This window comes from Anopheles ziemanni, chromosome 3 (genome assembly GCF_943734765.1).
Source record: "Anopheles ziemanni chromosome 3, idAnoZiCoDA_A2_x.2, whole genome shotgun sequence".
Classification (NCBI taxonomy): domain Eukaryota; kingdom Metazoa; phylum Arthropoda; class Insecta; order Diptera; family Culicidae; genus Anopheles; species Anopheles ziemanni.
Genome location: NC_080706.1, coordinates 91739785 through 91759600, shown reverse-complemented (window position 1 = coordinate 91759600; position 19816 = coordinate 91739785). Strand labels below are relative to the sequence as shown.

General features: G+C 47.3%; 3 protein-coding genes across 3 annotated transcripts; 2 read left to right on the top strand and 1 right to left on the bottom strand.

Moving 5' to 3' along the window:
* Positions 1-39: 39 nt before the first annotated feature.
* LOC131286417 (facilitated trehalose transporter Tret1-2 homolog) lies at positions 40-4229 on the bottom strand. Its single transcript, XM_058315364.1, has 5 exons — positions 3844-4229; positions 3092-3404; positions 1731-1866; positions 1454-1662; positions 40-1385 (listed from the first exon to the last, which is right to left on the bottom strand). The coding sequence occupies exons 1-5, from the start codon at positions 3858-3860 to the stop codon at positions 306-308; spliced, it is 1755 nt and encodes a 584-aa protein (XP_058171347.1). The 5' UTR covers positions 3861-4229; the 3' UTR covers positions 40-305.
* Positions 4230-5088: 859 nt separating this feature from the next.
* Positions 5089-8062, top strand: LOC131289696 (sterol O-acyltransferase 1). The gene is made up of 5 exons (XM_058318995.1): positions 5089-5589; positions 6102-6169; positions 6239-6564; positions 6664-6809; positions 6880-8062. The coding sequence occupies exons 1-5, from the start codon at positions 5514-5516 to the stop codon at positions 7962-7964; spliced, it is 1701 nt and encodes a 566-aa protein (XP_058174978.1). The 5' UTR covers positions 5089-5513; the 3' UTR covers positions 7965-8062.
* A 4963-nt stretch (positions 8063-13025) lies between these two features.
* LOC131285818 (serine-rich adhesin for platelets-like) lies at positions 13026-18025 on the top strand. Its single transcript, XM_058314671.1, has 4 exons — positions 13026-13048; positions 13120-13316; positions 13387-13818; positions 13886-18025. Exons 1-4 carry the CDS (start codon positions 13026-13028, stop codon positions 17848-17850), a joined length of 4617 nt encoding a protein of 1538 aa, XP_058170654.1. The 3' UTR covers positions 17851-18025.
* Positions 18026-19816: the final 1791 nt, after the last annotated feature.

The following is a 19816-nucleotide window of genomic DNA, read 5'->3' as shown; positions in this document are numbered from 1 at the left end:
CAGAAAGAACTCAACGAGTTTCTAAAATGATGTCCTTTGCCTGAAAGGTCTTGGTTATTTTCAGTTCTAATGTTCTAATTTAGCATTACAAACATTGACCGATATGCTCGAGGATGGTCGACAATAGAACGACTGCTTACCCCTACATCGAACCATCAGATGACCTATCTTTAGGAATATGTAGTGTTCATCTTTAAGATCCCGCTTATGCAGCTAAAATATCACATTTAAAATATGTCCGTTCCGCTACGACCTGATGCTAAGTGATAATTCCAGTCCCCTTTTTTGGAACACTGAGAAAATCGCTACTTTTTAGATAATCGCCGACCTTCTTCGGTAGGTTCTTGATCGTGCACAGTAGCCACCCGTTTTCGACTCATCCACAACCAATTACGCTGCTGGAAGTAATCTTCAATGTCGTGCAATGTGCGCCCCTTCGTTTCTGGCAAAAGGAGAAAGAGAAGCAGCGATGCACCGAACGATGCACAACCAAACACCAGGAACAGGCCTTGCGTCTTGAGGGCGGCCTTCGCGTACGGGAATCCTTTCGCCACCCCGAACAGTAGCAGGTTGAAGATAGTGAACAGGTAGCCAGCAATTTGGCCACGGATTTTGGCAGGCAGTAGCTCCCCGATCAGAATTCCCGGCATCGTGAGGAAACCGGTGTTTGCTCCGATGTACACCAGTATCAGTGCGGCCGCGATGTACATGTCGAGCGTCGTTTTCTGTTCTCCGGCTCGAATGTACATAAAGGCTGCTATCGCAATACAGCTGATACCCGAACCGAGTCCACTCAGGGTAACCATGGTACGTCGTGGCATCGCTAGCAGCAGGAAGCAGTAGAGGAAGGTGAAAGCAAGGCGCACGATCGCGGTCAATACCGCCGCCTGAATGGAATTGATGTCACTGCCTCCGAGATCCGAGATGATGTCGACGGCATAGAAAACCACCAGGTAGGTACCGGAAAGGATCTGCAGCGCGTGGAACCCGTTTATAATGACGAGCGGCTTGATAATGGAGATCTCGCTAAGTGAACGCCAAAAGCTCTGCGGACTGCCATTGTTTTGTTGCTGTTCCTCCTCGAAACGCTCGATTAGCTTGTGCAGTTCTTGCTTCGCTTGCGCTGGACAACCGCGCAGCCACGTTAGGGCATCCGAAGCTCGTTTGGGCTGACCGTTGCGGGCCAGCCAGACTGGGGATTCCGGGGCAAAGAACAGGGCCAAAAAGGAGAGTAATGGTAGCACGGTTCCACCCCAGGCGACCGCACGCCAGTGCAACTGACTTCCCAGTGCGTACACCAGTAGGATTCCCATCGAGTATGAAACGAACGGTGCTCCGACCAGAAGTCCACGTAACCGAGGTTCGGCGATTTCTGCCAGGAGGACCTACAATGAAAGCAACGAAAGCCAATGTACAACCTTTGCCGAGTTTGTCATTTGCGGATGAAACTAACCTGTGCGGGGGCCGCAATCAGCCCCACCGAAATTCCAGCTACAACACGCCCGAGAAGGAGCAGAAAGTGGGAAGAAGCAGTCGCTAGCACAATCCATCCTGTGAACAGCGGTACGATAGCCATCAGGAGTGCTGGACGGCGACCCCAACGGTCCATAATCGGTCCCGAGGCGAACGAACCGATTGGAGTCGCGAGACTGTGGACACTGGCTGCAGGAAGGGTCATAGAGTAATGATAAAATACATTCATTTTAGCCAATATAGATCCGTTTACATACCGATCCAAGAGCCCATCTCGATATCGATGGTCAGTGTTTCGTTCACGTCGTACAGCTGCGGCAACAGCACCGCCGAGTATCCTATTGGCATACCACAACCCGCCGCCAGTAAAAGCACGGCGGAAGTGAGAAGTAACTAGAATGTTATAAAAATCATGTGTTAAGTATGCATGGAACTGATATTTTAGGCAAAGGGATAACTAATGTTCTTCGTTTCGTATTTAAGACATAGTCCCGCATTGTATCAGTAGAAGTGAGATTTGGGAATTTAAATAATTCAGTTGGACCTTCGCGCAAAAAATCGTGGCACTATCTCTTAACACACCATTCAATCTAAAGCAATCAACCGTTGTCATACATTTTGCTTGTGGTTTTTCGATTCTGCTGTTGATTCTTGTTTGATTGCTGCAATTAAGGCAAATCAGCTCTGCCTTTGATAAACGATCGTTCCTCTGACCGTACGAAGCCATTCGCCCCCGGGGGCGAATATGTTTTTTTTTTTTTGTAAAGTAAGTGTGCGTGCTTGACCTAAAGGGGGACAGTCTATAAAAGTTTCTACGTCATCACAGTGATGATGCCGTTTGCGAAGCCTCCACTCTTGAGAAAAGAGTGCCTGAAATTGATAGAAATGCGCACGTGTTTGATAGCGAACGCTTGTTTGCATGCGCCAGATGATTGTGAAATAGCATTGATAATACTTTAACGATAACGAACAGCTGATTGAGCATTAAAAGGTAAAAATCAATACATAACAACAAAAGCGGCACTGTTATGACTAGGAAAGATGGCCTATACTACAATGTTGTTTTTCTTTGTGCGGAACTAAACCCCAGACTGCACCGGAACTGGCAAGTAGTTTGTTTGCTTCCTATACGTGATTTTGCGGATTACCTTTCTCTTTCCAGACAATGCTCCGCCCTGTGCGATAGGAACCTTTTCTCATGAAACGATGTGGAAGCATTTCTTATGATCTTTCTGATTGTTGGCAAATAAGCTTTTATCTTTACGGCTCGATGCCGCCCTGGTCTAGTATAAATGCAATAAATTTGTTTACCCTTTGCGTTCGTGTGCGGTCCTAAGGTAATTGAACTGCTGTAGGCTTTTTAATTATAGTGCAAATTTGATATTTTAATACCTTATATCCTACAAATAAAATTATTAGAGCGAAGATTAAGTAGCTGAGAGACATTTCGTTTTAGTGATAGTGTTGTTTTTTTTGTCAGATCAGGTGGGTTGAATCATTTGTTGATATGAAACCAAAGAATTGAAGGTTTATCTTCCCAGAGAACCCTCCGATAGCCCTCAAATGTCTCAAACTATCTCTCAATGGCAAATTGCCCAATCTTGTTCAGTGTACCAACCTGATGAAATACACCCCTCGTGGTCGATACGGCAACCACCTCCTCTAGCTGCCGCTTCTCACTTCCCTCCCTGCGGCATCGCTCGTCTTTTAGTGCCTCCATTTGTTTATCATAGCGCAACGGTTCCTTCTCCTCGGGGGTTGATCCTTTCCCGCTGAATCTATCGCCATACGGAGCCAACGAAGAACCGGTTTGGAATGCCTGTTGCTGATTCCCGGATGTCATCGAGTCACCATCACCGGGCATGATTTCGTTTTCTTGCAGATACGTGGTCCCCTCCGCCCTCCATCGGTCCTCCGGTGTGGTGTAGTGGCTAGAAAAGAGGTACAGAGGAAGGATACGTTCAGTCTTCTAATCGCAGCGAACATTACCGTCACATTTTCTAGCCCACGTTTCAATCGATGCTTCAATAAACCAATGTGCTCTGATAAGATATCAACCAATAACCTTGGCCAATTAACAGATGGGTTCGGTTGTCGTCATCAAATCGCTTGATGAAGGTGCTTTCTATCGTAAAACCAGCCTTGTCATTGCTTGCATTAGCGCTCGATGCGTGAACGCTTCGAAATGAAAACGAGTTTTGCGGAAGGCAAACGTTTTTTTGCAAAGACAACTGTTGAGATTCAAATACTATTTTGGGGAAGTTGTACAAAGTTTTAACAGCACAACAATCGATGACGTCATTTGTTGATTTCTCCGTTTTTTACCATCTAAATGTCAAACTACTGTTTTTGTTTACTACAAGTTTTTACCTTTCTGGTATAGTCATTTTCACACAACTTCTAAACAAAACGCTGATAAAATCACTGGAGCATTGATTTCACTTCGGCCAACCCTATTTGCTGGGTTTTCCTCGAGAAGGAACGACTTCCGCAGGCGCTAATAGATTCACTCAACAAGCAAACACTAGCATTATTCGCCTAAACATAGCCCACTAGATGCCTGTGCAAACTTCCGTCCAGCAAAAACTACGATCGTTTCATGTCGACCAGGTCACCGTGAACCAGTCGCTAAACATGCGAGCCCATCGAAAGTAAACGAACGACTGAAGCTTTCTTGCCGGCGCTAGTCTGCTATGGCCCTTAAAAAAATGCGCACGGAAAGCAAACGGCACCCTCCATCCACTCGCCATGCTTTCCAGTTGCCAACTGCAACACCTGCGCGGAACGCCGTTGTCGGTGCCGGCTTCCGTTTGTATTGATTTTATTTCCCACGGAACGCCATTGCGGTTAGGGGTTTCGCGCAACGGCACGAGTATCGGACTGATGGTAAAGTAGATATGAAACTCATCCACAGATAAGGCTAGACGATTCATAGGCATAAAAATTCAACCGAAATCGTAGACCGTTAAGAAAGTTCATTTGTAAGAACACTTGTGCGAGCCACTGTATGATGTTGTGTGTTTGCTATTTCTTTTTCCTTTACAAAACTCTTGTAAACTCTCTCGTCGCTCTCGCAGGTTATGCTCGCTGATTTACGATCAATCTTTCTCTCTCGATTCATAGTACGCAAGAAAACAGCTGATTTTACGCGCCACAGGAATCCCACGCGTGCATAATTCTTCGCGTGCATTTTTGTTTGCTATCGGTTCTTGAATTGTTTAATTGATTTGGATTTGTTTGATTTAATATAACATGACTCTCAAGGTCGTAAGGCTCTGAGCACTGAAGTACTAACGGTGCACTAAACGTCCTCCAGGTAGTTGTCAAGTTCCCACGGTGATTATTTTGGGAACATAGGTGTTATGTACTTAACCCGAAAGGCAAAGTCCAATCTGGCGCAATACCGGCATGACGAGGCTATAGCGGGTGATCAGCTTTGATACCTTAGTTTTATCAATGTCCGCGTTATCCGATGACTAAACCAACCCATCTGTATGTTTAGATTCCATCCTTTCCAGTGCAAGGTTACTCCAACAGCAAGTGCTTATGTCGCTTAGTGCCCGCACACAAGAGCTTCGTCATGGAAACAACTCGAGTACATCTGCACTCGGTGCTAGTGGGACGTCTAATCTCATTGTCCCGGCCCTTTTGCCGACCACCACCAATATCCCCTTGTCCTCATTCTCCACAAGCTGTCGCCCGCATCGATCGTAACTTCCAGCGAATAGCAAGACGGCGGATGAGTGGAGAACTGATGGGGACGTGTATGTAAGTCGATTACGGCCTATCAGTCATCGGCCAGGAAACGTTACTCCACCGGGAAGGCGTCGAAGCAGATTTAGTTGTAGATTGGCCGTCGACGGGTCGAGAATCATCCGCCAGCTAACGACGCTGTAGTTTCGTTCTTATAGGAGATCGAGAATTGAGGATCGAGGATAATCTTTTGTCGGACATTTTTTTCATTTTCGTCTCCTCGTTGTGATTTTGTTCTGTGTCTGTTGAAGCCACTTTTTTGTCGTATCTCGTTTGTACTGGGAACCATGAGCGATACCGGCAGTGGAAGTGAAAGTTCTGGCTCTTCTGGAGCTGGTGTACAAAATGCTATCGATAATCGTGGTAAGAAGACACTTTATGTATAAAGAAGAAACCATCTAGTTATAAGGCTTCGTAATGTGTTTTTGGTCAACGTTCTTATGCAATCAAGTTGCTTAGTTATCAAGTTGGTAAAATATATTAGATTATTGCATTACTATTCTGTCCGTGAAATCGGCTTAATTTCTTCGTATTTAAATCATTACCAACTTCATACAATGTGCTATACAATATGACACAAAATTGAGCTGATGTCGTTTCACAAAATCACAAGTTTTCGAAAAAGGCGGGCAAACAATTGGAACAGTATTGTGAACTTTTAACATTTGTTTTGCAGCTTAAGAGAAAGATATCTTTTCATAAGTAAAAGAAGGAAACCTTTTTCCAACCAAATCTCGATTTTGTGACTGACAAAAAAGAACGAAAGACAAACTATTGTTTCATAGACATAGATTTTGTAGATCAGATTTTACATTGAAGACATTCTATGCTCCACTTTTACAATGTTTCATTAAAGCTACTTTTTTTTATTTCAGCTCAACGCGAATACAAGGAGGAGATAGTTAAGGACATGGCAATAGAGAAAATGAAACAGAAGATGGATGTAAGTCCCTTTGTCGGGTCCACTGAAGACGAAACATTACCCCATTACTCTTTTTTGTATTGGACGCAGGAAATTGTGGCCAGAGTCGGCAAGGACGTCGAGAAAAAGTTGGACATTGCGGTAGACGATTTGTTTGCAGAGGTGAAACAGTTTAATTTGAAAAACTACGAATTAAAGCAATTGTTCAACGAGAAATCGTCCATCAAAAGCGCAACGATCCATCGGAAGGGTCGAACGAATGGAAAGCTGCCGGAAAAGGAGTTTGTGGCGCGAAACTCCTTGTTGACGGATCTTTTCGAGGTGAAGCACATCAAGACGATCTACCACATCTTTATTGTTATCCTGATCATCCTCTTTCTCAACACGGTCGTGCACGATTTTGTTGATACTGGCAGGTGTGTGTCATATGTGTGGGAGAAAATATTGCCGTGATCAAATACCAGAAGTAGCATTTTGAATAACCAATGTTTGGTCTTATTTCTATTTATTTACAGTATCAACCTTGGCTTCCGTCCGATAGTGGCCGGATTTGGAAAATTTCACTTGGCACTTATGCTGTGGGCCTGCATGCAACTGTCCACGTTCCTCCTCTACCCATGCTTCCGGCTGTGGGCGTCCGCTCGTCAACGTTTCTCGACAGGTACGAGAGCACCTAAGAATCATCTCCATCGATTCATCATGAAATAATATAACTTTACTTTACGTTTTAGGTTCGGGCGTGCAAAAACTGTGGGATTTGGCTGCGCTGGTCACTTTTCTCATGTACCAGTGTGCTTTCATGACTGTCGCGATCAAGGCACTGCTGCTGTACGATCTTCCACCGGCATCTTCGGTGGCTTTTCTAATGGAAATGACACGCTTCCTGATGAAGGCACACGCGTTCGTTCGCAGTAACGCTCCGAGGGCCCTCGGAATGGGAGGGCAGAAAACGGCCGACTCAAAACCGGCCAGTGCGGATGCGTACGGGCGACAGTTGCCCTCGTTCGGGAAGTATGCATACTTTTTGTTCGCACCCACGCTGGTCTATCGGGATGAGTATCCTCGGACCAAGCAGATCCGCTGGCGCATCGTAGCCAGACACGCGCTCGAGGTCGTCGGCGTTATCTTCTACATCAGCTTCATCCTGGAGCGCTTCCTGGCACCGTTGTTCGAGAAGTTTGGCCACGCAAAGATCAGCTCGGGCAGCTTCGTGCTCTCACTGTTCGGTAGCATCATGCCCGGGTCGTTGTGTTTCCTGTGCGCGTTCTACTCGCTGCTGCACGCGTGGATGAACGGGGCGGCAGAACTGTTGCGCTTTGCCGATCGGATGTTCTACCGGGATTGGTGGAACGAGTCCACCTTCGCCGGGTATATCCGCTCCTGGAATGTGGTCGTGCACGACTGGTTGTACACGTACGTGTACAAGGACTGTGTTGAGCACGTGTTCCGCAACTGTCGCCCGCTGGCCACCGTGGCTGTGTTTACCGTTTCGTCGGTCTTCCACGAACTAATACTAGCGTTCTGCTTCCGCTTCTTCTACCCGGTCATGTTTGTGCAGTTCGAGTTCATGGGCCTGCTGCTGATGGTGGTCACCCGGGGTCTGAACAAGGACGTCGGTAACGTACTGCTGTGGTTAATGCTTTGTATCGGCAACGGGCTCCACCTGAGCCTGTACAACATGGAATACTACGCGCGCCGCAATTGTCCCGACATTGGCGACTCGATCGTGGACTATCTGGTGCCGGTGTCCTGGTCGTGCAATGGAATATCGCACAATCCGAACTGGACCATAACGGCACCATGGAGCATGCCGTAATAACGCGACTTAGAATGACTACTAATGGGACGAATTATGGACGAGACTGATTAGCTGTAGTGCCCGATGCAAGGATGATCTTTTTTTCTCGAAAGAACTTAAAACTTTATAAAGAAAATTTAAAAATGTTCACAAAAAAACTGCATATAAATAAACATGATGATGCACATAACCAATTATGCAACATACAAGCCAGTCTTTCGTAAAAACAACTAAATTGAATAAAAACCGAATAACTTTGTAATAAGTTTTCGTGAGACGTATTGCAACTATTTACCGTGAAGTTGTTCCAACACGGCGTATATTGCATCCTGGCGAACGGTCACATTTGATTTCATCTCTTTTGGCGGATTCGAGAGTGGTGGTTCCGTCACCAGGTTCATTGGTGCATTCTCCTGTTGTTTGTCTGCCACGTTGGCTTTCGCCGTTGCCGTTGGCACCTTGCTGGTTGCTTTTTTGGTGGCGCGTACTTTTTCACTTTTCAATGATGCTGCCAGGGGCACAGTAGCTGTCCGCTTTCCCGGATGGTAGGTTTTGACCGATAGTTTCGGTGCGGTTCTCTGGTTAGCCTTCTGTGGGGTCGGTTGAATAAAGCTGTTTTCTGAATCGAGCTTCGTAGGGATGAGTTGCTGTTTGCGAGGAGTTTTAGTGCGTTGCGGTGTCGTTACGATCATTCCTTTTTCGACAGAAGACTGTTCAACCTGAGACGAGTTAGAAGGTGAGGAGGGGGGATGAGCTAGAGTTTGTGGCCTTATATCCTTTACGATCGCATCGGGCTGGTCCTTCGGTTGTTGCTGTTGTCGCTTGAGTTCGACGAGTTTCACATGTTTCTGTACACGGCTATTTTTATTGCTGATGACTTTTACGTCGTGTGCCTTATTCGGCGAGTGCTTGCTTTTGCGGGCTTCTACAGCGTTCTGTTCCGACGCGATCTTTGCCTGTTTCTCTGGTTGCCTACGTTTGCCCCCGTTGATACGGATTATGTTTTTATCCTTGCCCGGAGACTTTGGTGGCAAGTTGCGAGCCGCAGGAGGTTGCCCAGAGCGGTGGGTCTTTCGGTATCGCTTGCTATTAAGGTACATTGCTCGGATGTTTTCATCCTCCTCCATTGTCGTCGAGGAAACTGTACTGCACTCCGAGTCGGACGAAGAAGAGTACGAGCACGACGATTCGGAACCGACCGACGCAGAGAGCGCATGTTTCTCGGCCTTTGGCGTCGCGTGCAGGCTAGGAGGAACTTTCACGCTAGAGCCCAATATACTGGTGACGGCCAGGGATATCTCATCTTCCGTTTGAGATACACCACGATTTGTCTTAGGCTGAGATTCTTTCCTTTCAACCTGCAGGACAGGAGGTGCTGGGGAAAATTTTACAGGTGTCTCAATCGATTTTCTTATGTCCAGCGAAAGATTCATGGGAGCATCTTGGACGCACGGGATTTCCGTCGTTGGTTTGACGTTGGTTTTGTTTTCCTTTTGTGCTAAGGAAACTTTCGAAGTTTTATGTTTCGAAACCTTCTGTGTCGCATCATACTCAATTGGTGGTATTGGTTCTTTCTGTTTCGTTCGGGGAGCTGTTTGATTGGACGCCGTTTTCGTTTTTCTATCCGAAGCACAGGATATCGTTTCTGTTGGCATTTGTTTCGCTGGTGTTATAGTCAGTGAGATCGGTTGCGTAGCAAACCCCACAGAATTGGTTTCTTCCCGTTTCTTCCTATTCGACATAGGATCATCCACCATATGTTGCTGTTGCTGATAATCTTTCTTTTGCTGTTGCAGTTGCTGAGGTTGCTGCTGTTGCTGGTGCTCTTGCTGTTGCTGTTGTAGTTGCTGTTGCTGTTGTTGGTGCTCTTGCTGTTGCTGTTGCTGTTGCTGTTGCAGTTGCTGTTGCTGTTTTTGGTGCTGTTGCTGTTGCTGTTGCTGGTGTTCTTGTTGTTGTTGACCTTGCTGTTGCTGGTGTTCTTGTTGTTGTTGATCTTGTTGTTGCTGGTCCTCTTGTTGTTGCTGTATTTGTTGTAGTTGCAGCTCTTGCTGCTGAAGGTTTTGCTGTTTTTGTTGTTGCAGTTGTTGTTGCGGGTGCTCTTGCTGTTGTTGTTGTTGCTGGTGCTGTTGTTGTTGCTGTTGTTGTTGTTGTTGTTGTTGTTGTTGTTGTTGCAGTTGTTGTTGTTTTTGTTTTTGTTGTTGTTGCAGCTCTTTTTGCTGCTGCTGCTGCTGTTGCTGTTGTTGCTGCTGCTGCTGCTGCTGTTGCTGTTGTTGCTGTTGCTGTTGCTGTTGCTGTTGCTGTTGCTGTTGCTGTTGCTGTTGCTGTTGCTGTTGCTGTTGCTGTTGCTGTTGCTGTTCCTTTAGTTGTTTTTGTTCCACCTGATCAACGGCCGGCTTCATCGGAGTGTAGAGAGCAGCCTCCAACAGTGCCGCTTGCTGTTCAAGTGAATCGTTGGGATTACTGACACTGGAACGTTTCGTGCGTTTGGCCGGGCTTGTTGCCGTACGGGTAACTGCTGGTTTCCTCTTTCGGGTCGTTGGTTTCGATTTATCTTGCTGCTTCGCAGACTTATCCGGTAGAGGAGTTGGTTGACAATTTGTATCCGTCTGCGCCTCGGCGGGTGCTTTGCTGGCCATTTTCTTTCTAAGCCTCGACATTTGGACGGCTGTTTGTCTTTTTCTGCGCATTTCAATGTGTTTTTCCTGCTGCAGTTGGTCCATGTCTTTGCTGATCTCATGCCGGACGATGTTATCGAAGTTATTCCGATTAACTGAACGGATTCGCTTCCACTCCTCTATGGCAGACACCGTCGGGTCGATGGGGGTCGGATTTACTCCGGTTGCCCCTTGACTGGTCTCGGTAGTTGGAGTCGGTTGGTTTTCGAAGGTCGGCATATCTTTTGCCGGTTTTTTAATCGTTGCTTGCTTCATCACTTTGCCCTTTTTCACGGTACTTTGTGGAGAGCCAACAGTTGCCATTTTTCTTGGAGTTTTTTTGGTTATACTCGACTTACAGGTGGAAGCGGGTGCTGTATATTTTGCATTTTCATTAGTTTCGACTTCATTATGTTTTAACACTTGTCGACCTGAGATATCTATACTACGTCGAAAGTCCTTAAGTTCGGTGATCACTGTCTTATGATTCATAGTAGTAGAGACCATTACGACTGGCTCGGAAAGATTTGTTTGTAAGTGCTTAAATTTTTTATGTCCTTCTTTTTGCTCTTGCTGTGTAGAGGGCAAGGCATTCGAACCAGCCGAATCATCTGTATTCGTGTATAACATATCAGCTTCATTGTTTGTGCTCTGCGTAATTAAGTTGCCAGGATCACAGTCAGGCGTAACGACCTCTTCGATTACCATGGCCTCCTGTTGCGACGATACCATCGTCAGTAGAGTATTTTCTTCTGAAGGAGCATGGTATTGTATTTCATTCGCAAGCGTGTCCGAGCCGGTGTTCACAGCTAATGGGACGTCAACTGAACATTCCTGCTGCGTTGGTGGCATTTCATGCTCGGTTTGCGCCAATGGAACAGGATAACTGCTTGGAGGATATTCAGAGGTAATACTTGTAGGATTCATGGGAGGAACGAGTTCGTTTGTCTGTGGTTCCACCTCCGGGATACTTTCTGGAAGTATTTGAATCATGATTGGTTGCTCATTGCCATTGTCGTCAACCAAAACATATTGCGTAGCTGCTTGCCCATCATTTCCGTCGTCCATAGCACCCTCTGCCGCTGATATAGTGTAATTGTCCATTGTTGAACACACTTGTGGTGTGGTACCACTTTCCTGTTCGGCGATTCCGGGTCCGGTTCCGCTTACATCGTTGCTCGCTACCATCATAAATGACATGGTTGGAGTGTCCATGTATGTTTTCTCATTAGAAAACTGTGCGAACATTTCCTGGTCCATCGATGCCGTTTGTCCAGTAGTGGAGGCGATTGGTGTGCCTGTTCCATCAAAGCCGGACGCCTGGCCAATGCTATCCTGCGGACACGTTGGCTCACTTGAGGGATGATCCAATAAATACTCGATCTTTTCCAGATCGCTCATCGACCGCGGAAAAGATAACTTACTCCCATATCGTTGAACGAGTTGATGCACTAAATATATAGAAAAAAAACACCGATTTCATAAGAGCCGCATTTGAATACGAAAGAACTACCGTCTAGAAGAGTTCTTACGCGTTCGTGTCATCTGGTTGTAGTCATGTAGAATTTCCGATATCGGTTGATATGCGAAGTTGAACGGTGCATAACCTTCCTCAATAGCATTTCGTTCAAATTCTAGACAGGGATTCGTTTTGATGAATAGTTCGGCCACCTCGTGTAGTTTCTCTCGCCACATGAAAGCTGAAAGATGGTAATAGTAATTACAACGCGATCTTGTTGGTTTTGGCGCGTAGATTCGGTTCCCGATGCTGATTGCTTACCCAATATCATACGGGCGGTTTCATGCTTTATGTGTAGCATATACCTCTCTTTGGTACCTGCATTCATGGTGAAGACAGCATTAAATAAATATGCTTAAAAAATAACTTTTTCTTGTTACAAGACGATCGGATATCAATGTTTTGCTAGGAAAGTAAACAGTACGAACTTTTGTGTGGTACACAATAATGACAGTTAGCCTGGTGTCATTTCAAAGTAATCTACTGACAGCATTCCGCGGCTATGTTGACAACCGCCGGCGGCTGATTATGAAAAAAACATATGTTCAATCAAATATCACAAGAAACAAGAATTGTTTATAACTCTAAAACCGGGAAACATGCGCAGGCAGTTATTGTGTATTTTGTATTTTGTGAAAATTGAATATAGCATTCGAGAAATGGACGGTGTTGCTTAGTTTTGAATAATCGTTTGTGAAGCTCTGACCAAGAAGATAAACAAACGAACTGTCATAACAAACGGGCTTACGTCGAAGCAACTTAGTTGCAGAAAATCGTCTAACTTTTCCTACGCAGAGGAACTACGAGGAATATTCGTTTAATAATATTTAAGTATGACCCGGTGATAAGTACCAACGACAATGAAGTATTGTGCGTACTGCTGCCTACGCTAGACCTCCTACCAGGATGACAAAAAAGAAACCTTCCCCGTAAGTTTTTGGAGAAATGGTGTGGAAATTGTTTTACAAGTCTAACCTTGCGTTTTCTTTCCACTGCATAGCCAAAATCGTATCTGGGAAAAGGAGCGACGTGAACGACTGAACAAAACATTCGAGGATCTTCATCGCCTGCTGCCTGACCATGAGCCGTCGTCCACGCTTACTAAAGTTGAAATCCTTCAGCGGGCCATCGAGCTCATTGGTAAACTACAAAAAAAGATTAAGGATCTGATGCAGGAGTGTAACGACCCATTGAAAGGTAAAAAATCTGTTAAGGATGAAGCTATCACCTGGAGGAATGCGATAATAATATCCACTTTTCGGTCCAGAGCAACTGTGCGAGCAGGAGAAGCGCCTCAAGCGACTGTTGGGGAGAAATGAGGAGCTCACCGAGTTGTTGCGGAAGTCAAAAATTACCGTTCCACCATGCAAGTATACGATAGCGGAGGAGGAGAGGCAGCAACGGAGCGAGGAGAAAGAAAATGGAAACCTCGGAAAGAAATCGGGTGTGAAACGAGCTCGCTCTGGTGTTGCCGCTGCCAAAAAACAACCTGTGATAAATGCAAAGCATCAAGTTTCCCTGTCGAACAATACAGTGGGATCGGATGCGGTAGGTTTAGATGCCGTGAAGAGTGTAGCGATTACTTCCAATGTGGAAACTACTACATCGAGCATTCCCGGTTCTGGTGGCATACAGCCTGCGCCTAGTGCATCTGCATTACGGCATATAAATGGAATCAACATTGTACCTGGTCATGGTGGTAAGTGTCGACCGGTCGATAGAAAAGCATGTCAGAGTAAGGTTAACAGAAATTTTGACTCTTCCAGTGAATGTCACACCGGCCCTCCTTTCGACGCCTATCATGACGACGAGCGTGTTGATCTCGAACAACGGGAATCTGATGCAGATGCCGCTAGTTGCCCCACCATCCTCGCTGCTTATTGTAGGGAATGACGATGTGAGAGCGAAAATTAATTTAAAAAATCGACCCCCAGGCGGAAAGGGCAGAACGAAACGGGGAAAGTTCATGATCAAGTCGATTGATGTCATCCCGGGACGGATAGTGAACGGGAAAATACCGATCCCACCGCTAAAACGAAGCACAACGTCTAGTGAATCAACAAGCCTGAAAGGTTCCAAAATAAAACCCAAACTAAAGCGCAAAAAGTCGATCGATAAGGGGAAAAAGCCGCGCAAGCAGCCGGTAGTTGTGATGGAGTCTGCTGTGGAGAAAGTGCCGGACGAAAGTGGCCCTAACGAATGCAAACGGTTACGAAAGGAAGATGCTCAAATGGGTAGTGTTGTTGAAGAGTTGCATGTAGAAGACAGTAAAAAACCACAAGAAGAGGGAAAAGAACCGTTGGTTGCCATAGTCACGGAACATTCGGGTTCTTCGATACCTATCGTTGGTAAAACCATTCGCAAGGAGCACGAAACAGTTGACCAAACTGTGAATGTTTGCAGCGGTGAACCTCAAGGAGCACATTTGGATCACATAAATATCGGCCACAGTGACCTGTCGGATGACATTTTTGCCAATCTACAAGTGCCGGGCGATTCGCACAGCCATGGAAACCACGATGATGGTTCGCTCTCGCCGACAGCGGCATATCTGATGAATTTCCCATTAGTCGCTGGCGGTGGCAAGGCCGCTGGAAATCACATCGAGGCAGCCGATGGCGAAGAATGTGACGAAGGAGCGACAACAGTTACCGAGTTGCAGGCGGTGAAAAAAGATAACTCAGCGGAAACTGTACTCGCGACTGGCGGCACGGAACCGGGTGGAAGTTTAATGTTGGATAATTTTTCATCATTTTTCAATTACGGCCAAATGGAAACGATCTGTGGAAGCGGGCCTCCTGCTGTGCAAGACATACCGATCTTGCAGTCGTCGCTGCCGGTTTCGTCGACTTCCAACGTAGCAACGGTTACCACGGTAGCAGCACCTTCGACGAGGGAAAGTGGCTTTTCGAGCTACACTACAATTTATCAGTCCATCGATAATATGCTGGACCATCGACCGAGTCGAACGTCTATGGGCGTACCGACGAAGGTTCAGAGCACCTCCGAATCGGATTACGGCGCCAGTGTTGCCTTTACCTTCACTCTCACTTCGGGTACATCGACTGCTCCGAGCACGTCGACTACGATGGCGTCAAACAATTTCTTCGGTTCCACCTGTGGCGTCCTTCCCAGTAACCCGGTCAAACCGGTGATCGATGATTTTAGCTCCCCGCTGAAGCCATCGATCGAATTTACCTTCTCGCTCACTAGCAGCACCAGTTCGCAACCGCGCACCGTCCAGTCGCAGTACACCAATAGCACAATCCTGGCAGCCACAATGACCACGCCATCCTACGATACGTATGGGTCGTACTATCACAAAACTGTGCCGCAAACGGTTAACTATTGTCCGTCTTTTGGTGTGCTCGATCCACTGCTGACCACCGAGAAACCGGCCACCAGTTTCACCTTCAGTCTGACATCGTCTACCAAAACGGAACCATCGTACACGCAGTCGTCGTTCGCCACGATTCCGCTGCACACTTCCCAGACATACGAAACGGGACCAAAGGTTTCCACCAAGCATCCCGCTGGTCCGGCGGAGGCGGAATGTTTTTCTTTGAAAAATACAAAAATGGACAGAAGTTCTCAACGATTGCCTTCCGTTGCTGGAACTGCTCCACCGCCCCACAACACAAATGGAGTGCAGCAACAGCAAACTCCAGCCACATCACATTCCCAACAGCAAACCACTTCCTCCACCGTTGCCATAACTTCACAGCAAAGCTCACAGTCCCGCTATGATGTCTCCTGGATGGCAGCGGGAACACACAACGATTCGGTAGCGAGCACCACCATTTCCGCCACCACCACCACCACCACTACCACCATCCATCATCATTCCCAGCAACAGCAACAACAACCGTATGAGTTGGCTCCGGCACAAATTATTTCCTCGCTCGATTTTCCACCAACCGGCGGCTACTCGGCCAACTACAAGTCGGACATCTTCTTCGCCCATCCTCCGGGTGAGGAGAACAACCTGACCTGGTCCTCACCGAGCAAACTGTCGAACATACTGAACGATTCCTCCTCACCGTATTTCCCGCCTGTGACGCTTCCCAGTTTGAATGGAGATTTGGCGCTAAACACTTCGATCGGTACCGGCACAGGGTCCGGTGTCGGACCCGGAGTCTCCACCGGGCAGAGCTTCAGGAAGAAAGGACACACGCACACAAGCGCTGGAGGAAACTCTGGTCAGGGTAGCGATGCCACACAGGGCTCCACATTCCTTTCGGTGAGTCAACTCGTTAACCAACCTTCCAAACCTTCGTACAACGCCACCAGCTGTGGGCAGGCGAACAAACCGCTGAACAATAACTACTCCGCCGAGGCGTTGATAGGCAGTAACAACTCGTACAATTCAAACGCGGTATCTCTGGTGTCCGCCGGACACGAAACGATGCGCAAGGATAAACTGTTCGATTACGGATGTAACATTATGGAGGGCGGTTTCGGTTCTTCGTCCGTGTCCACGTCCGGTGCGTTAACGTTCAACTTTGACTCGTATGGATCCTCGTCCGTCGCGGCGGACTACAACAAGGGATATAACTTTGCTAGCCAGCAAAATGCCTACGTACCACCGACGTTTGGTACGGACGGTGTGGGATACGGTGCGGTTCCGGGAAGCGCAGGTTGCTCCGGATCGGCCAGTACTAGTAGCCAGGCCCCTGCACTACCTTACTTTGGGAAAAGCACTTCACAAGGCTACTACCAACAAGCGGCGGGTGGTTCCAATTCCAATGCCCCAAACTATCCTCATGCGTCAGTTCCGCAATCGGCATCGAGTGTCGGGCAAGACTTTACGCCCTACTATTTGCCTGCGTTCGGGGAGAAACCTACAGCTACCAATAAACACTACCACACGATTACGCACTGCACCTCCGGTAACGTTAGTTCTAATGCGGGCAAGGCGAAGAAATCCCACAAGGCAGCGGGATTTGCTTCTTCGACCGTAGATTATGCATTCCCGGCCATCGTAACCTCTACGGCGGGCTACAGCTATCATTCGCTGGCAAGCTCAACAACGTCGGCCACGGTTCCATCGAGTGCGACCGTCGTTTCGGGAGGTTCGACGCAACAAGCCGAACCTCATATGTATCCCCATTACAATCATCACCAGCAACAAGAGCAACGATCGCAGAATCATCATCAGTATGGTGGTGCAACGTCGGAAGGATCCAGCACCGAAGCGTCCAATGGGATACTGCATAAAAGTTCCTCTGCAGGTTCCTTCAACTACCGTCAGTATTCTTCCTCCTCGGCCGTTCCGTTTGGTTCGGCTAAATCGAACAAAACCGCTCACCACGAGAGGAGTCATCATTCGGGATATCCATCGGTAGCTGGTGCTAACCATCAAGCACACTCTCATTTGGATGTTTCCTGTCCGCCAGCAACACCTGCCGGCTACGGCACCACCACGAACTATGGTACCTCAGTGTCCTCCAATCACGGTCGGCAACCATACTCAGCACTTTCGAACCAAAATACTTCCCAACATCATCATCATCATCACCAGCACCAACAGCTTCACGAGCAGCCAAATACAGTTGGAACCACGGCACACATTGGCGCCGTAAGTGCAACAACCGCGGGGAGTTGTGGGACGATAACCAACTTTAATCTGAGCACGATCTGCCCGGAGATAAATGACAAAACCGGACGCTCGAGGGATGAATCCAGGGGTTCGGGTGCGCCAACTGTTGCGTCGATCATGACGCACTGGTGAGCTGGAGGTTCGAATTACTTCGAAGTTGTAAAAAGAATGTGTATATAAAAATGTTACTGTCTACTGTGTAAATTATTGCAACGATCAGTTTCCCCACCTTGATCGTTAGATGTATAGGCCGTTAGATAATTTAAATAATCGGCAAAGGAACGAAAAAACAAACAGTCGGTAGCTTGGAAAATACTCTATTTGTAATCTACAATATGCTGAATTTAATAAATAAAATCTACCGCCATAATGTGATGGTAACATGAATATGGATATGTTTTTATCGCTTAAACTAAAACAAATGATCATTTCTGGGTCTTGGTCTGTAGTTTCTACATCTTCATACAATCTACAAGTGTTTCAATTCACGGATTCTAGCACAGAGTTTTTAATACAAGTTTACATGCGCCCACAGTTCTCGCGATTTAAGTTATAACGCCATTCAGCCTGTCTAACAAAACTGTTGTTTCCAAACGAATAGCCGTTTGTTTAATACACTACAGCAATACAATAATTATTTATATGCTCAATCCTCTTAATAGTTGTTCAAACAAGGAGAAATTAATTCAATCGACCAACACAGCTGATGCTGTAGAACGATATAAAATGATACAGTAATATGAAAGGTGGAGAGTGAAACAGTATTTTCTAATCGCATTTCATTTTTCGCCGATTGAGAATATCAATACCTGGTCGATATCAATTTGCAGAATGAATCCTACAAAAAAAAGCACGTGCTCACACGCGCAGCAAAGGATAGCGATGTGAAGCCCGCGAAACCGGAAGTGGAATTGCCGACGCAACCGAACGGTGCCGAGCGTGAACCCCACACCATCTGTTTACATCCCTGCATCGGAGTTTACTCCACGGCAGCGGGCAATTATCGCCCTGTCGGGGTACAATTGCGGAAAACGTGCGCCGCGGCCCCTTACCTAACGCGACTCAGCACCGGTCGGGACAAGGACAAGGACAGGACAGGACGTGACGGCATTTGGCTGGGCTGGTGTGCTTTTCCAACCGTCCGATTGACCGGTTCCGTTTCGCTCGATTGGACTCATTCAAGTGCGTTGCGTTTGCTGGCCTGGCTTTCGCTGGGGACAGGATAACGGTCGGACTTTCCGCACTTCCACCCGGGGTTCTATCACACACACACACACACACGAGTCCTGTTACTCCACGAAGCAAAGGCACCCATGTTCATCCAGGGTTCGCCAACCATCGCTCATCAACAATGGACCCTCGGTCGTAGACAGGATAAAGTTTGATAAACGCTTGACTGCATTGCCGAATGTGTCACTCATACACACAGATTTCGCCCCGTTTCAACGCTCCTTCAAGTTTCCATCGGAGACGACGTCCCGCGTCACGGTACTGCAGTTCAATTTGTTGACGTTTCCTTCTGACGGTGGACCGGCTGCCATTGACCATTGCTCCCGTGCCTTCCCCGCTGGGAGAACGATTCAATTAGTTATCGTCAACCGCATATGCATAAATCTCCACCGTCCGTGTAAACCGTCGGCCGAAGAAGCGGTCGGCACCACTGCAGCAGCGACATCGAAGGGCAGTCCAGCTTACCGGCGGAAAAACTCGCCCATTTCCCCCTTCCTCGTTGGTGAGGGTGAGGGTAAACCAGCGCCTATCGTAGTTTAACACGCGACACGTTCTCTCTCGGAGGGCTCCACTTGAAGGGCCACTCCAGCCCCGCGGGCACCGTGGACCCGGCGGGGGTTCCCCAGGCACAGGGAATGGCCGGGCAGTTTATAATTTGGAAGAGCGTCAATTAATGTAATTAACTTTCGCTGCTCGTTCGAAGGCATTACCATACGGAGCCGCACGCCGGAACTGGAGCCGGAGCTGGAATGTGAAGCACATCCTTTTCCTATGCGCTGCAACAGCGACCACGCCACATGTGTTTGTGTGTGTGTGAAGTTGGCCTGTATGACTTGCCTCCTTCATTGGCGAATAAATTGATTCCCCG

Bases quoted from the DNA above. Each gene is read 5' to 3' on its own strand.
- LOC131286417 (XM_058315364.1), bottom strand. The intron at 1,663-1,730 runs GTATGTAAACGG...CCCTTCCTGCAG, and splicing joins CGAGATGGGCTCTTGGATCG to CCAGTGTCCACAGTCTCGCG. The intron at 1,386-1,453 runs GTTAGTTTCATC...CTTTCATTGTAG, and splicing joins TGATTGCGGCCCCCGCACAG to GTCCTCCTGGCAGAAATCGC.
- LOC131285818 (XM_058314671.1), top strand. From the start codon at position 13,026: ATGACAAAAAAGAAACCTTCCCC. The intron at 13,049-13,119 runs GTAAGTTTTTGG...TCCACTGCATAG, and splicing joins ACAAAAAAGAAACCTTCCCC to CCAAAATCGTATCTGGGAAA. The intron at 13,819-13,885 runs GTAAGTGTCGAC...TGACTCTTCCAG, and splicing joins CATTGTACCTGGTCATGGTG to TGAATGTCACACCGGCCCTC.
- LOC131289696 (XM_058318995.1), top strand. From the start codon at position 5,514: ATGAGCGATACCGGCAGTGGAAGTGAAAGTTCTGGCTCTTCTGGAGCT. The intron at 6,170-6,238 runs GTAAGTCCCTTT...TATTGGACGCAG, and splicing joins AAATGAAACAGAAGATGGAT to GAAATTGTGGCCAGAGTCGG. The intron at 6,810-6,879 runs GTACGAGAGCAC...TTTACGTTTTAG, and splicing joins TCGTCAACGTTTCTCGACAG to GTTCGGGCGTGCAAAAACTG.